This window comes from Amphiura filiformis, chromosome 8 (assembly GCF_039555335.1).
Source record: "Amphiura filiformis chromosome 8, Afil_fr2py, whole genome shotgun sequence".
Classification (NCBI taxonomy): domain Eukaryota; kingdom Metazoa; phylum Echinodermata; class Ophiuroidea; order Amphilepidida; family Amphiuridae; genus Amphiura; species Amphiura filiformis.
In genome coordinates this window covers 33,385,704-33,404,221 of record NC_092635.1, presented here as the reverse complement: position 1 = coordinate 33,404,221, position 18,518 = coordinate 33,385,704, and the positions used below count along the sequence as shown (strand labels likewise).

General features: G+C 38.3%; 2 protein-coding genes across 2 annotated transcripts in view; both read right to left on the bottom strand.

The window, feature by feature from the left end:
- LOC140158975 (uncharacterized) overlaps positions 1-18,518 on the bottom strand; it is a 564,514-nt gene that overhangs the window by 516,510 nt on the left and 29,486 nt on the right. The window lies entirely within an intron of this gene.
- Positions 4,146-13,788, bottom strand: LOC140159490 (uncharacterized). The gene is made up of 2 exons (XM_072182978.1): positions 13,000-13,788; positions 4,146-5,015 (listed from the first exon to the last, which is right to left on the bottom strand). The coding sequence occupies exons 1-2, from the start codon at positions 13,786-13,788 to the stop codon at positions 4,155-4,157; spliced, it is 1,650 nt and encodes a 549-aa protein (XP_072039079.1). The 3' UTR covers positions 4,146-4,154.

Sequence of the window (18,518 nt, the reverse complement as noted above, 5' to 3'; positions counted from 1 at the left end):
AGTACTAAGTCATACAATTAATTGTTATGAAATTCCAAAATAGTACAAATTTGAGTATTACCATGATTACTAGTATATTCAACAAGAAAACAGCATTAACAAAAGGAAATAAAGTAAAACACACAATAACAACAAAGCCAGCAAAACGAAAACCCTAAAAACAAGCAAAACAAAAGAAAACATGGATTTTTTGGTATGAATTTGTCTAATGTTTTGAACACTATTATAAAACTCAATTAAGTTAGTCCTAATAGGTAAACATGCCAAAATGTTATCTTAAGTATATAGATATCACACAAAAGTATCTTCAGTAGATAGAACTCAAATGGTATCTTGAGTAGATAATGATTATAACAATAATCAATTTTTTATTATTTATTTATTATTATTTATTAGATAATAATGCCATCTTTTCCTCCGGTATCGCAAAAATCGGTGATTAGTTGTTTCAAAAACTTCCTTCACCCAATGGAAAGTGGAGAGCTGCACAGATAATTGGTGGATGTTACAATCTAAATGCGGATAGGTGTGCGCCGTTCGGCAGCAACTGGCCTAGTTGATGCTTTCTGATTGTGATGATTCACCATTGCAGCGAAATTACAACGCTTTGAGTCTTCTAAGATCTGGAGAAAGGCGCTTTCTAAATCCAATTTTTTTTAATTTATTATATTTATTTATCTTCGGTAGACAGTCAATGTAACACTCATGATGTCTTCAGTAGATAACAATGCATTGCTACTATGCTTCAATATACTTCATAATACGTCAATATGTAACACTCAAATTTTATCTTTGGTAGCCAACTTTCAAAAGCTATCGTCAGTAGATAACAAATAAAAGGAGATAGAACTAATACTGAAATGATATCTTTAGTACTATATTATATTAAATTTTTGTTTTATTTATATAATATTCAGTTGATAACATGCATGCTATCTTCAGTAGATTAACACTCAATTGCTATCTCCAGTCGATAACATTCAAATGCTATCTTCAGTAGATAGTAGAAGGATTAAGAAGGGAAGTCTCCGTTTCCTGCTATCGCACGCCTGGGACCACCATGAAACATCTTCCTCGCCGATTACCATCACGTGACCAAGCCATCAGGCAATTCTCTGCGCAGTCTGATGAAGACCCGGCGAACGGATCGCAACGTTACTGAAAAAATCGTTTGTGAGTCTAGAATTTGATTCATATTTTTTCTATTATTGCCAATTTAGCTGCATAATAGTGATCACATACATTGTCTCGGTCTCTTTTATAGGCTCTGGATTTAGTTGAAATACATTACACTTTTAAGCACAAATTACACCAATCATTTAAGTATACTACTTTTGAGTGTGGTCATAAACAACGACAGGGGCTGTAGCAGGGAAAATTAATATGGCAAAACAGGAAGCATAAAAAGGCATCAAATATGTTTCTTTAAGATCACCAGAAATCTACAGAGATAGACAGGTTACCCTACTGGTTCAAGAGACAAAATCCACCTAAAATGTTGCCCCAATAACCCTTCTACTATCTACTGAAGATAGCATTATTAATCGGCGAGGAAGTTGTTTCACGGTGGGGTCCCAGGCGTGTGATAGCAGGAAACGGAGACCTCCCTTCTTGTTGAGTGCTGGCTGATCGGCTCTTTCCCGGATGGCTTCTTTAATTTCCCTCTCAAACCACCTCTCCTCCTTATCGAAGATGACGATGTCTCAACAAGAATGGAGGTCTCCGTTTTCTGTTATCGCACGCCTGGGACCCCACCGTGAAACGACATCCTCGCCGATTACCATAAACGTGTCAGTCAATTATCATGATTATCGGCACAGTCTGATGAAGACCCGGCGAACGGGTCGCAACGTTACTGAAAAAAATCGTTGGTTAGTCCAGATTTTGATTCATATTTTGTCTAGTTTCTACTACTGGATGACTCAAAATATTCACAGTCTTGTTGGCTAATAATGTTGGTAACTTTGTTTGCTCTTCAAAAACAAACAAAAATGTGTTAACTTTGTAATGAAATTAGTTACCTTTATAGGACTTAATCTTTTTGGTGTGTTACCTATGAGGGGAAGAGTTGTGATCGCAGAAATATAAAGATCTAAAGGAGATTTGGGTCTTCACGCCATCTTTGTTCAGCTATGGAAAAATATTTAAAGGTACCTTTTTTAGTGTGTTTTGTCTGGAAGGCATTAACGTAATCGGTGATTGTGAGCGACACGACACTTTAAGACTAGAATTCAAACGCGTCATAACGTATAGCGGTTTGTCCTGATTGCGTTGAAGAAGCGACACACGCGCGTATTAATCATATCAAGATTTGATGAAGGCATTCTTTTGCTTTTCCGCATGTTGTTGAAAAAAACCCGAATACACCCCCCTTTTTTGCTGACATACGGTCACATACCTTTTAGCTACATGTACACCCGACCTAAATGATGGGTGACGGGTATAGCATTCTGTGTGGGAAAACACACAGGACATCAAATAAAACTACATACAAAGTAAACGTATTATTAAAAACGGATGTTTTCCCTTTATACTTCCTTTTATTTCAAAAATATTTCATCTCATTGTACAACAATAAATTATATGAAAATGGGTTGAAATTCAACCTCGCATACATATTTACAAGTAACCTCTAATAATGTTACATCTTTATTGGAAATATCTAACAACTACGTGAGATAATGATCGCTGGTAGTCACTACTGATGTCATGTGATGGTGTAATTCATTTTTCTGTTTTACTTCATAAGGACGAATGAAGAACGCTTTCCTAAAGGTTGCTTGGTACACGATATTCACCATTCACTAATATTAATTTGCTATATCCCACTATGACAGGTAAATGAAAACTGTCAATTTTTGAAATAAAATTGTTACATAAAATGTTCCAACTTAGTAAAATAGTGCTATATCCCACTATGACAGTTAAATGAAAACTGTCAATTTTTGAAATAAAATTGTTACATAAAATGTTCCAACTTAGTAAAATAGTGCTATATCCCACTATGACAGTTAAATGAAAACTGTCAATTTTTGAAATAAAATTGTTACATAAAATGTTCCAACTTAGTAAAATAGTGAGTCACATGGGGCAAGATTGGTTCCTTCCTAAACAAGATCTCATTCAATATCTGCTTCTTTCTTGTGGCTTTAATATGGTTGAAGAAGTTTGGTGGTTGAAGAAATGTTTCGTGGAGAGTGGGAGGATTAGTGTCAAAGGTGAGAGCAGATCGAGGTATGTAACATTGAGTAGACAGAGCAAGTTTAGGAAAGCTTCAATTGGATTCTAAAATTAAATTAAATTACATTCTTGTGACTTATGGTTAAAGTAGTATGTGGCTAAAATGTTTCGTGGGGAGTGGGAGGATTAGTGCCAAAGCTGAGAACAGAGCTAGAGGTAAGTAACATTGAGGTAGTGGACAGAACACATTTTAGACAAGCTCTCTTCAATTGGATACTACAGTTTAATGCCTCATCTGCTTCCATCTTGTGACTTATGATTGAAGTAGTCTATGCCACAAATGTTTCGTGGGGAGTGGGAGGATTAGTGTCAAAGGTGCGAGCAGAAGTAAGTAACATCAAGGTAGTGGACAGAACAAGTTGTAAAAAAGATCTCTTCAATTGGATCTTAAAATTCAAATGTCTTATCTGTTTGTATATTGTGACTTATGGTTGAAGTTGAAGTATTCAGTTCTGATTATGTAAGATTTGAAACCTAAACCATACTCACCCAAGTTTTTTGGATAAATGCATGAAAATATTATCTAAACAGATCAAGCAGAAGATGCACACCACAAATGTGGGCCATTTTTGTTCTGGTATTTTGAGCAGGAGGGTGTTCTCGTCTTAACAAGCAATACCCCGCGATAAATATTTATTTAAAAACTTTGGTAGAACAATAGAAGCCGGACGGAATCGGCGGTCAACCGCCGGTCGAGTTTTGATTTCATCCCTTAAGAGGAAATTAAACCGCATTCCCATTAACTTATGAATCTCAAAAGTGCTTTGTGAAAACCAGTTCAATTCAATCAATATATTTTGGTTTTAGTAATGTAACAAAATACAAGGCACTGAAAGTTGAATTGCGGCATTGTTAATGATGTTCCTGAGTGTGTGAGGTAATGAAAATTGTGTTTGTTCGTACATGGCCATTATTCAAAGAGAATATACATGTACTGATCTGAGAGTACACACCAGTAATTTCTTGCCATCTGCTGTCATTGCTACACCTGTTGGAAGCTTTGGACTATGAAATCCCGATACGGGAATATCACCCAAATATTTGCCAGATTCAGAATAGCACAATATATTTCGCGTTGTGTGATTAGCAATAAGGATTATGTCTTCATGACAATAGACTCCATATGGATTCCATTGAGACTCACCTACTGGATGCTTGAGGGTGCACATCACCTGTCCTGTACTACTTACTATCTGTGGAGGTTTGAAAATCTCAGTTACAACAATTGCACCTTGAGATGTCACTGCAATACACGTGGGTTCAATGCCTACCTTGATACTGCTTAGATAGGAACCATCTTGCCTATGTCTATTAATGTGCTTACTATTACAGTCTCCTACTAGTAGATGTTCTTCATGATCCATTGCCAGGCCCCTCAGCCATGGTGAACCTGATGATGCATGTGGACATGATGACACCCATTGGCCTGTAAAATGCGCTTGTGAGTCATAGCATTTAACATGATTACTACTATCAGTAATAATGTAGGTAGTACCCTGTGGATTAACGGTGACTTGGAATGGACGTGATGTCTCCCCTTCCATGCCTGGTTCCAGTCCTTGCAATGTATCCATACTATGCTTGTACTCTCCGTTGTTGGTGTAGACCTGTGATGACCACCAGTGTGCAACAGCAACATCCCTATTACTAGGATTGACTGCTATACCATATGCACGAGACCGCTTACCAGGAACAAACTGAAGTTCAAACTTCCTCTCTAGCTTCCATGGCCCAGTGATTTGCTTCTGTCTGGTTTCTTTGGCTGCTGCTTTAATCTGCAATGTAAAACAAAATATTATTGTCATATTGTGTAGGACATTTGTTCACTAGTCTTACCAAACATACTGATTATAATCGTAATTTATTCTTCACTCGAGTAGGCCAAGAAGAAAATTTTTCATCCATGACCAGGATTTGAACGTAGGACCCCAGGATATCTTAACAACTGAGCAACGACAAACCTTTAAAATAAGTGTTTTCTTATTAATTCGCTGTAATATATATCGCATTTGCAATGTACGTTCATTTTTGGTAAAACGTAAGGAATCATACCACAAAATCGCCGGTGTTCCATGGGATCAATATTTGCTTTTTCTGTCATTTTTTGTTGGCGTAATTGACTGCAGGTCGGTTATTTCAACACCAAAAAAAATCCTACGATCCGTTAATTGGAGCTAAATTGGAAAAATGGGACGGATTCTACTAGCACCTCGTCCCTACAAGCCTCCCTTTACTTGGCTACCGATGGACTGACGCAACCTCTCTGGATAGTACACCTAACTACACTGACGCTTCTAATGGAACATTCATTTAATAGCAGAAGTAACAAAATCAGGGGCGGAGATTGAACTTGTAAGGGTCTTTTGGGTGACAGATCAAAGGGAAGAATAAGGGGTCTTCGGGTGACAGAGCATGTCTTCGTAAAAAAATATGGGGTCTTTGGGTGAGAGCAACGCTGCATACGCGTCACCTCCAAAGTGGGAGTGCCCCCCAGGGGCATTATAATCAGGGGCGTAGCCAACCCTCTTTGCCAGGGTGGGCAAGGCTCCAAAATTGCCCCCAAGTTAATAAATACTAGAGCGAAGCAAGCATAGCGAGTGGAGCGCCCACTTGCGTGGGGTCCAGGGGCCCGCTTTAGGGCCCCTGGTGGGGATCCAGGGGGCGATGGCCCCGGAAGCTCATGGGTTTGGGGCATTTTTATACCATCAGGAGAAGCCTCCTTGCATACATTTGTAACGTTTTTATGTGAACAATTTTAAAGGCGCTATATAAATACCTTTATGTATGTATGTATGTATGTATGTATGTATGTATGTATTTTAGTATTATCTGAAAGGACACAAAAATGAATTTAAAATAAAGACCAACTAGTGGCAAATGGTGGTCATAGACCACAAACCTAGCTGGGGCATGTTGGTGTTGTGGAGGTATCTGACCCCTACAAAATGTTCCAAAAATGCTCCCCCGGTCATGGGGTTTGTTTTCACCGAGTTTGAGTCCCGTACTCCTAACAGATGTCCAAAAAATTCAATTCTAAGATTTGACCCCAGATGACCTTTGACCTGACCTATGCATGATGTTCCATAATGTTCCCCTGGTCTTGAGGTTTGTTGTTACCATGTTTGAGCCCCGTACATCTTACAGATATCCAGAAAATGAAATTCTACGATTTGACCCCAGATGACCTTTGACATGACCCTTGCACAGTGTTCCAAAATGTTCCCCAGGTCAGTAAGTTTGTTGTTGTGGAGTTTGAGCCCCGTACCCTTAACAGATGTCCAGAAAATGCATTTAGAAAATTTGACCTCTACATGACCTTTGACCTGACCCCTGAAAAATGTTCCCTTGGTCCTGAGATTTGTTGTCACTGAGTTTGAGCCCCACACCCCTTGCAGATATCCAGAAAATGAAGTTATAAAGATTTGACTCCAGATAACCTTTGACCTGACCCCTGCAAAGTGTTCCAACCCCTGATCATTAAGTTTGTTGTCACCAAGTTTGAGCCCCGTACCCCTTACAGATGTCCAGGAAAAGCGTTTCTAAAATTTGACGTCTGCATGACCTTTGACCTGACCCCCGCAAAATGTTCCCCTGGTCATGAGATTTATTGTATCGAGTTTGAGCCCCATACTCCTTACAGATGTCCAGATAATGCAATTGTAAGATTTTACCCCATTAATGACCTTTGACCCCAATTCTGTGTGCAAGGTATGGGCACTGGGTAAAGCCGATGCACATGTGTAAGTGACGTCATTGTGCTATGTAATATGTGGCAGAAGAAGCATTTTGAAGATATTTGGTTATATACCGAAAATGCCCCTTTAATGACCTTTCATCCCAATTCTGTTTGCACTATATGGGCACTGGATATAGGCGATACATATGTGCAAGTTACGTAATTGTAGGGTGTAACATGTAGGAGGAGAAGCATTTTGAAGTTTGTTGCCAGAAGAAGAAGAAGAAGAACTAGTGGCAAATGGTGGTCATAGACCACAAACCTAGCTGGGGCGTGTTGGTGTTGTGGAGGTATCTGACCCCTGCAAAATGTTCCAAAAATTTTCCCCTGGTCATGAGGTTTGTTGTCACCGAGTTTGAGTCCCGTATTCCTTACAGATGTCCAGAAAATGCAATTTTGATATTTGACCCCAGATTACCTTTGACCTGACCCCTGCAAAATGTTCCAAATATGTTCCCCTGGTCATCAAGTTTGTTGTCACCAAGTTTGAGCCCCGTACCCCTTACAGATGTCCAGAAAATAAATTTATAAGATTTGACCGCTGCATGACCTTTGACCTGACCCCTGCAAAATGTTCCCCTGATCATGAGATATGTTGTCACAGAGTTTGGGCCCCATAACCCTTACAGATATCCAGAAAATGAAATTATAAAATTTGACCCCAGATAACCTTTGACCTGACTCCTGCAAAGTGTTCCAAAATGTCCCCTGATTATTAAGTTTGTTGTCACCAAGTCTGAGCCCTGTACCCCTAGCAGATGTCCAGGAAATTCATTTCTAAAATTTGACCTCTGCATGACCTTTGACCTGACCTGTTCAAATTGTTCCCTGGTCATGAGATTTGTTGTCACCGAGTTTGAGCCTCATACCCCTTACAGATGTCCAGATAATGCAATTGTAAGATTTTCCCCCTTTAATGACCTTTGACCCCAATTCTGTATGCAAGTTCTAGGCGTGGGGTATAGCCGATGCATATATGCAAATGACATCATTGTACTATATAATATGTGGCAGAAGAAGCATTTTGAAGGTATTTGGTTAAATACAGGAAATGCCCCCTTAATGACCATTTGCCCCAATTCTGTTTAGACCCAATTTGCGCTGGATATAGCCAATACACAATTATGTGCAAGTTACGTAATTGTAGGGTGTAACCTGTAGGAGGAGAAGCATTTTGAAGTTATTGCCAGAAAGAAGAAGAAGAACTAGTGGCAAATGGTGGTCATAGACCACAAACCTAGCTGGGGCTTGTTGGTGTTGTGGAGGTATCTGACCCCTGCAAAATGTTCCAAAAATATTTCCCTGGTCATGAGGTTTGTTGTCACCGAGTTTGAGTCCCGTGCTCCTTACAGATGTCCAGAAAATGCAATTCTAAGATTTGACCCCAGATGACCTTTGACCTGACCCCTGCAAAATGTTCCAAAAATTTTCCCTGGTCATCAAGTTTGTTGTCACGCAATTCTAAGATTTGACCCCAGATGACCTTTGACATTACCCTGCAAGATGTTCAATAATGTTCCCTGGTCATGAGGTTTGTTGTCACCGAGAGTGAGCCCTATACCTCTTACAGATATCCAAATAACGCAACTCTAAGATTTAGCCCCAGATGACCTTTGACCTGACCCCTTCAAATTGTTCCCCTGGTCACGAGGTTTGTTGTCACTGAGTTTGAGCTTTGAACCCCTTACAGATGTCCAGATAATGAAATTCTTCTAAGATTTGACCTAAGATGACCTTTGACCTGACCCCTGCAAATGTATCAAAATTTTCCCCAGGTCATGAAGTTGGTTGTCACTAAGTTTGAGCCCCATACCCCTTACAGATTTCCAGAAAATGCATTTCTAAGATTTGACCTCTGCGTGACCTATGACCCGACCCCTGTAAAAAATCCCTGGTCCTGAGATTTGTTGTTAATGAGTTTGAGCCACATATCCCTTACATATGTCCAGATAATGCAATTGTAAGATTTTACCCCTTTAATGACCTTTGACCCCAATTCTGTGTACAAGTTATAGGCACTGGGTATAGTCAATGCATATGTGCAAGTGACGTCATTGTGCTATGTAATTTGTGGTAGAAGAAGCATTTTGAAGGTATTTGGTTATATACCTGTAATGCCCCTTAATGACCTTTGAACCCAATTCTGTTTACACACTATGGGCACTGGGTATAGCTGATGCGTATGGTCAAGTGACGTCATTGTAGAATGTTACATGTAGGAGAAGAAGAATTTTAGCTGAAATCACATTTTTAGCCTATTTGACCCCTCTGTAACCTTTAACCTACTAAAAGTCAGGTGACGTGTATGGTCGTGGTCAATGATGGTTGTGATCAAGTTAGGTCAAAATCGGTCAAAGCATGTCTGAGCTAGAGCAAAAAATGTGCAATTTGTTGCCAGAAGAAAGAATGGATAGCATTACAGTACCTAAACCCCCAGCTAGGTAAAGATCGGATAGCATTACAGTACCTAGCTGGGGGGTGTAAACCCCCCAGCTAGGTAAGAAAGAAAGAAGAATCGGAGAGCATTACAGTACCTAGCTGGGGGGTGTAAACCCCCAACTAGGTAATACAATAAAACAATACTGATATTCTTGAGTTGATAATAACAAGTTGTTACGTTCACTTAAATTATTACACCTTCTCCCCTTCGTTCTCTTTCCTTCTTCTTTACATTCTTCAATTTCTTCTGCCTTCTCTCATTCCTTCCCCCTTCCATTAAATTACTTTCCAATTACTTCTGTTCCCTAAGTTTCCATTCTGTCTCTTTGTCTTCTTCATATTCTTCAGTTTCTTCCCCTTTCTCTCATTCCTTCCCCCTTCCACTCACTTACTCAAATTACTTCCCCTCAAATCACTTTCCGTTCCCTTCCTTAAATTCCCTGTACTTCTTCATATTCTTCAATTTCTTCCCCTTTCTTACACTCCTTCCCCCTGTGCATGAATTGCTTCCCCACAATAAGTTGTTGTTTTTTCCTCTTTTTCCCTCTTTCGCGCCCCTTTCCCTATTCCTTCCCCCCATCCCTCTTATGCTTCCCTTTTGTTTGTTTTTTCATTTCCCTCTTTTTTATTTATTCAGGTTTCCTCTCTGTTGCTTTTCCTTCCCTCTAAGTCTTGACCCTTTCTTTCCCCATTCCCTCTTCCTTTTCTCTTCTTTCCTTTCCCCTTTTTTTTTTTTTCTTTTTTCTTTCCTTTCTTTTCCCCTTCTTTTTCCCTTTCTTTTTTCTTTTTCCTTTCTCTTTTTTTCCCTTCTTGCTCCAAAATTTCCCCCCAGATTTTTCCAGGGTGGGCGAGTCCTGCCCACCCCTAGCTACGCCACTGATTACAATGAATAGAGACATTGCGATTTCCAAACGTAGACATCGGACGTACGTTGATCTATTCAAAACCACTCTCCTGTATCGAAGCGAGGTCACGTATTTAGCTATTTTTGAAGCTATTCCACGTGCGAAATCGACGTAGATATCATACATCGTTGAAAATGCACAAAATTTGTCCATTTCACAATATGTTAAAGACAGTCAAAGATAATGAACATACGAAGGAAAGTCTAATTATTATTACGATCCTTTTTGTTTGTAACAAATCATTATAATAAAGGTACAGCGATGTGTTAAAAATGGACTAAATTTAAACGCAATATTCATACGCAGAGATTGCCCATTGAAATGTGTGTGATAGGCCTACTTTGCGTACAAAAAAATGACACTGCGATTTCCCATTTTGGATTCCAACGTAGAATAAAACGCAGATGCTACGTTGAAATATGCTGATTTTACCTCATGTCTAAGTCCATGCAACGCGCCTAATTTTCAGGACGAAAAAGTCTCATTTTGAAAGTAAAGTCATGATGTATGGATGTAGTGATCTTTAATCTACCAAAATATATGTTTTTGGGCAACTATAATATTTGGGGAGCACAAAAAAACACAATTAAGTTTAATCAGCATGTAGGTCAAAATTTTAGTCAAAATCAAAAGCGGCCTGTTTGAATTAGGCAGAGACTCAGCTTACTGTTATTTTTGTGTCAGTTCCTGCAGAACTGACACCTTTAGTACAGGTTTGACGATCACGTGACAAATCGAATCTGTGACGTCAATATTAATATCGATATCAATTTAAGGCTGTTCTAGTTAAATTACGTACCCATTGGCATTTTGGCTGTTCCATTTAATTTACATACTCAACATTTCCCTGTGCACTTAGTCCATGAATTGATCCTGATTTGCATTATCGTATAGAGTTATATTTTTGTACACAACAGGGATGTTACTATTGTTTTAACTAAAATGAAGCATACTTTTGCTTTTATCTTTCTTTGTCCTTTATTAATTATAAATTAGGTGATTCAATTAATATAATTCTTTGTTTCAGCGACCCTGGGGTAAACAGACAAACAAAACATAGGTCAAATCCTTCAATTTCTGTGAAAATTGAACAAAAAGTACCCAAATCCCTACATTTTATATCTCCCTGTGCTATAGACAAATTGTATACGTCACATTTAAAATCATTTAAAATGACTTATAAATTGCCTTATGCTATAATGGGGTCTTAAATACATTTGTATTGTGTGAACTTTGTTTTTAAATGCCTTTGGCTTCCAGGTTAGTTTCTCGGAGCTGGTGAGGTGTATCTGGGTGTAACTTGGTAAGGTGGTGGTAAGTCGCTGCCCTAAGACTTGATGCATTTTTAGTAAAATATGCAAATTAGGTAGCTAATTTGCATATTTAACTTAAAAATTGTTTTTTGAGGTTTTTTTTGCCATTTCGAAGAACTGGTGAGGCGTATAGGGATGTAACTTGATGAGGTTGTGGTTAGCGGCAGTTTCTCGGAGCTGGTGAGGTGTATTGGGGTATAACTTGGTAGGGTGGTGGTAAGTGGTTGCCCTAAGACTTGATGCAATTTTTGGCGCAAATTAGGTAGCTAATTTGCACATTTAACTTTAAAATTGTTTTTGGGTGTTTTTTTTTGCCATTTCGAAGGACTGGTGAGGCGTATAGGGATGTAACTTGATGAGGTTGTGGTAAGCGGCAGTCGTAAGATCCGATGCAATTTTTGTCGCAAGATATGCAAATTAGTCACCGCATTTGCCTATTTTTTTTATTTGTCGAATTGCTTTTGGCCATTTTTCGAACTATATAGAAATGTAATTTGGTGGGTAAGATCAGATGCTATTTTTGTCACAAAATATGCAAATCAGCCACCTCATTTCTTTTTTTTTTTTTTTAAAAACGCTTTTTGCCATTTTTCGGAACTGGTAGGGGTATATAGATGTAACTTGGTATGGTTGTGGTAAAGGGCAGTCTTACGATCCCACGTGTTTTTTGTCGCAAAATATTCAAATTAGCCACCTCATTTGCATATTTGTTTATTTAAAAAAAGGCTTTTTGCCATTTTTTGGAACTGGCGAGGCGTATAGAGATTTAACTTGGTGGGATGGTGGTAAGGGGCAGTCTTAAGATCCCATGTGATTTTTGTTGCAAAATTTGCAAATTAGCTACCTCATTTGCATATTTTTTAATTTTAAAAACGTTTTTAGCTAGAATAGAAGGCTGACGCTGCGCCAAAACACGTATGTAAGTGTATAATTATTTAATGATAAATGAACTACCACTAAATGTTCCTGTCAGTGTTGCAGTGCAAAACTTCTCATGCAATTCCATCTTTAACATTACATTCAAATAATAATTACATTGTAAATTAGAACTGACACCAATTTTTTTCAGGAATTCTTGTTTCAATCACTATACCCTCTATCGACCTAGATTAGATTAGATCAAATATTATAGTCTTCATTCCAGCTGACTTGTTCTCCTTCGTGACAAATGAGCACAATCCAGTTTGGAACCGAGACTAGCAATATTTAACACCGTATTAACGTACGTAACGTGAAAACGTACGTTCCACGTCCTGCGTTTGGAACATCGCAATCTCTCTAATGCATCCAACATTTAACAATTAATTTACCACATCGCATTAGGTACTTGTGATCTTTTAAAGTATTGTCATGGTGAAACACTTACCACAGATATTATTTCTTCAATGCTGGGCCGCTTCTTCCAGTCAGTTTTCCAGCATTGCTTCATCAAGTCCTTGATTGGTCGTGGGCAATCTTCTGGAATGGGCAGTCGTTCCTTCTTTTGACAGACTCTCCATGCAATAACTTGAGGTTCCAGACCTTCAAATGGATACTTCCCTGTTCTCATTTCCCATATGACCACTGCATAGGCAAATATGTCGTATTTAGGGGACAAGATACCTTTTACAAAGAGTTCGGGTGCCATCCAGCGGCAGGACGCGGTCTCAGTAGCATTGCCAACAGTTTGATCAATAAACTTGGCAATTCCGAAATCGCCTAGTTTCAAGTTATTGTCTGTGGTTACCATGTAATTGGGGGATTTCACATCTTTGTGCACCAAGTGCTTTTGTTTTAGATACTCTAGGGGTCTAGCTGCTTGTTCCGCCCAATCATAGAATTGCTGATCAGAGAGACGTCCACCGTTGAGTCCTTGGAGATAGGATCTAAGGGAACCTCTATTACATAACTCTAGAATCAACATGAAATCCATTAGTTCATCAACTACACCAATGAGTTTCACTATATTGGGATGATCAAGGCCAGACATAATATCCAACTCTTTTACATCACGCTTTATCAACTTCTTGGCAGCTATTTCTATAGGACCTAGTGATGGATGTATCCAAGTCATCTGATAAACTGAACTGAAGCCTCCTTCTCCTATTTGCTTCACGAATTTCAAATCATTTCTCTTGATTTGATTGATTTGTTTAACAGGAGTGTGAGTGGCCATCTTCAAACGCTGGTGTCATCAAACTGTTGAAATAACAAATATCAAATATGAATGGGTTTTACGAATATGAGTTTAAAGTTTACCCAGCAAACACAAAACGTTTTCGACATCATTCGCAAAAGGTTATAAAAGGTTGTTAGAAAACGTTTAAATATCGGGTTATAAGGGTATAAAACGTTTTCATAACATTAAAAATCATTTTTTGATAATCTACTGCTCAGCAAACATTAATGTCATGCACATTTTCACATATTTATGATTTTTCTTTGTTTTATTTTTTAACTAATTTTTTAATGGGGGGGGTATAGGTGCTCTCATAATTTTTTTCATATTCCTCGTATCATGCTTGACAATATAGGTCATGTTTCCTTATTTATTTCGCCTTTTATGTATTTCTTTATTTTTGTTTTTTGTTTTATATCATTATAGCGCCATCTATAGTTTGACATTAGGGGCCTATTTGATGTATTTTTGTGGACGAATTGGTACTGGGGTGAAGTCTTCCGAATCTATTCCGATTTCATTCTATGACTACCCAAAACTCACGTGTCGTGTAAAATGCGACCAACTGGTAGCCTGTAACAAGGTGGTTTTTCCCAGATTTCTTCGGAAATAGGCCTACATCGATTTGAAGCGTCAAATTGCAGGATGGTAATGAGAAAAATACGATTCATTTTATGATATCAAAAACTCATCAACAATGAGAAAAATCGGGGGGATGATGCTGTTGATCGGGTTACGGACCTTTAAAATATAACGTATTTACACAACCTACAGAATTAAAGTTGGAAAGCTTCCAAATTCGTTTTCTCGGACAAACTGGTATTCATCCTCAGTGAAAGTATGAATAACATAACACCGTCGGGTTATAAAATAGAGAATGTGGACTAAATTTAATAAGATACACAAACTTTAGGAAGCGGTGAGCGAGTATGAAAAATGCGCCTGTTGATCAAACTTGGAATGAACTGTATTGATGCTCGCATTACGTAATCGTTAATTTCTTCGCAACCAGTCAACCGAATCAAATAAAATTTTTGTATGTGATGCACAATAAAATAGGCCATGCGCTACATTTTAAATGTTTTGATTTTGATGTCTATTTCTCGACTTACGTTTAAATTCTATTCACTTGGTAATTTTTTCTGGGACACCCTGTATGTTACATCAAGTATTTTACGTCGAATAAAAAGTCTGTAGGGTCGCTAATGCCGAGCCTTGACTTTAAGGCTTGAATTTAAGGCCTTGAGACTTGGCCTTGTGGGGCAAAAGCCTTAGCCTTGGTCTTGAGAATCAATGCAATTTTCAGTCAATGCTCTTCAAACAAGCTAAAGATCGTCTCATTCACGGAATTATTTCATGAGGAATGTCCAGTTACCACTCAACATGATGCAGTCATGTCTACAGTATAATTCATTTCGACCTTTGCAGGACTTAAACCCCATTAAAAGCTATTAAACCAAGATAACACTCATTGAAAACAGCTCAACTGATTAAATCAGATCTTCTCTGGTTGTGCACATGTGTCTGTTTTATATGTGCAGTATCGCAATGAGCTGGTGTTATAGCTTCAGTTGGGTAACCGATTATAAAGGAAACACAAGGAAACAATGGTATGTGGACCTTTGTTCACGAAATGAGACAATGGTCTGCTTTTTGTTAACCAGCATTCTTGAAAATGAGCAACATAATGATTGTTGACTTAACACGGTTTGGAAATAATTTCTTCATATTTTTTGGTGTTATCTGTCGTTTACAAAATACCAAAGTACGAATATTTCCAAACATCTAAATTAGCTAAAAATTTAGGACATGTTACAAAACTATATTTTCTAGAATTTTAGAAGAATACTTTTAATATTGGCCGGTTATTTTTCACACAGCGACGTTAACTAGGCAATGTACTATTACCTATAACATACACTAAAACACCAAAGTACGAATATTTCCAAACATCTAAATTAGCTAAAAATTTAGGACATGTTACAAAACTATATTTTCTAGAATTTTAGAAGAATACTTTTAATATTGGCCGGTTATTTTTCACACAGCGACGTTAACTAGGCAAATCCCCATACTTCTAACGTACGCTATTTGTAGAGGTCACGCGTCAATGGTAAGAGCACTGTGTATTGTGTATAGGAAAACGGACAGTAACTGCAGTATGACATTACAAGAAGATCGATGATTTTTCTGTTGATATCAGCAGATCAATAGTACTGCAGATTAGCAAATCAATTAATGAGCGGAAGGTCATAAAAGCAACAGAATTGGTACATACTCTCCTTGTGGGTCACTTATTAGACAAAGTACGTTAGCCAACGTTTTAGCCATTTGTGCAATCCCATATTTCCAAGGTCAAAGTTTACTGAAAATGGTCCCAAAATTGTCATCTTGTAATATTTCACCACTGTGTTACACAGGGGTGAAATATTACAAGATGAAAATTGACTGAAGTACTTCCTTGTTATTCCATATTATTGTAACAGCCCACAATTTACATGACTGGGTTTTGATATTTATATTTTTTCTTCAAGAACAAATTATTATATACCTTTCGGTTTTATTTCGCAAAACTTACCGATAACTTTAGCAGCATAAGTCGGATTGTCGGAATAAATTTGCCTTAAATCACACCGTTAAAGTAGGGCCTACTCCCACCTCCATTTTACCTCACCGCTGCGATAACCCACATGCTATAATATACATGTAGATCCGGGTGTAGATCATGTGACTAGTTGGGATTTCCAGGGTTTTTGCAACCAAAAGGCTTGTCCATATCTCTAAGTGCAGAATATTTACATAATGTGCAGCAAACTACAAAATTGGAGACCAAAGGTTAGAATTAGAAGTTTCGTCAATGAAAGGATCTGTGTTAAGTCTCTATGGATCAGCGGTTTAAGTACAGACATATAACGTACATATGCTGTATGAGTATTAAATTATACAATTAATTGTTACGAAAGTAGTAAGTACGTATTCAGAGACCATTTCAAGGTCACACGAGCTCATGAATATTAATGAGGTAGGCGTGGCTAATTAGCATATATGAATATGAATGAGGTGCGTGACTAATTAGCATATATGAATATTAATGAGGTGGGCGTGGCTAATCGTTCCAAAAAAATCCCCCAAAAAAATGTTGAAAAAAAAATTGAAAAAATTTCAAAAAAATTCTCAAAAAAAAAATTTCTAAAAAAAATTTCAAAAAAAAGTCAAAAAAAAATGTAAAAAAAAAAAAAATCAAAAACAATTTCAAATAAAAAAATTCAAAAAAAAGAACAAAAAAAAAATTCGAAAAAATGTTCAAAAAAATTTTTTAAAAACAAATCATGAGGACGCGGCCATTGCCACAGATGAATGAATGAGCGAATGTAAATAAAATACCGCCATTTTGAATCGAGAAGTTGATTTTTTACCAGCGTTCATATTTATAGGGACGTATTTATGGATGTTAATATTTAGGGACGGTGATATGAGTCGATGAGCATTGAAATGAGCGAATAAGCATTGAAATGAGCATTGAAATGAGCAAATGAGCAGGAAAATGAGCAAATGAGCATCGAAATGAGCAAATGAGCATCGAAATGAGCAGGGAAATGAGCAAATGAGCAGGAGAATGAGCAAATGAGCAGTGGAATGAGCAAATGAGCAGCGAAATGAGCACTATGAGCAAGGAAATGAGCAAATGAGCAGTGCAATGAGCAGCGAAATGAGCAAATGAGCAGCGAAATGTGCAAATGAGCAGGAAAATGAGCATGGAAATGAGTCAATGAGCACGTAAAATGAAATAAACAAACGTAAGATTCTATCTTCTTTTTAAATTTTTATTAGCAACTTCCAGAAAAGTGCGGTCGATTAACGCGCTTTAGTCATCGCTTTCCATCTCGACATCCTCTTCGTCCTGTTGGAAAAGCCCGGCGAATTGAGATCGATGTTTAGCCAACGTTATTTTTACCGCCTTGCCTACGTCCATGCCTTTATCCGTCTTCTCTTCGAGATCGATCACGATATCCTGATGAGTTTCGTCATATTTCAAATGGACGTTATGTGCCAAAAATGTCCCGTAGCTGTCAAAAAATCACGTTTAACGGCCCATGCGGTTTTCATATTGGCCTTTTCTTCAGCCAGGTCTGCAGCCATACCTTCGTTGACGTACTTTTCGTATTTTTGGGCCCTCATCTCGCGAGTAGCTACTCGGGCCCGTTTAAGCCATTCTCGATACGTGGCATTATCCTCCAAATCCACGTCGCTATCTTCTCCTGATGCCGCGCTTCCCCGCTCGGAATCATCCGGCTCCAAAATTTCGGGTTCGGAATCGTCCGTCTCGGAGCGTTCCTCCTCTTCGCCGTGCATCGTTTTCATGTGTCTCCTCAAGTTGAATGATCGAACGAAACGTTTGTCGCACGCGTGACAAGGGTGGGTTTTGAACGCTGAAATAGAAGCCATGCGTCGACTCCTCGAGAGCTGATCTCCAAATGACAAGAACGGGGTGAAACAGGCATTTTTATAACCTGCTCATTGACTCATTTCGCTGCTCATTTGCTCATTTCACTGCTCATTTGCTCATTTTACTGCTCATTGACTCATTTCCCTGCTCATTTGCTCATTTTACATGCTCACTGACTCATTTCCCTGCTCATTTCGCTGCTCATTGACCCATTCCATGCTCATTCTGCTGCTCATTCGCTCATTTTGCTGCTCATTCGCTCATTGCACTGCTCACTTGC

Coding starts and splice junctions, on each gene's coding strand:
- LOC140159490 (XM_072182978.1), bottom strand. CDS start 13,788: ATGGCCACTCACACTCCTGTTAAACAAATCAATCAAATCAAGAGAAAT. Junction 5,016..12,999: donor TTGAAGAAATAATATCTGTG/GTAAGTGTTTCA, acceptor TTTACATTGCAG/ATTAAAGCAGCAGCCAAAGA.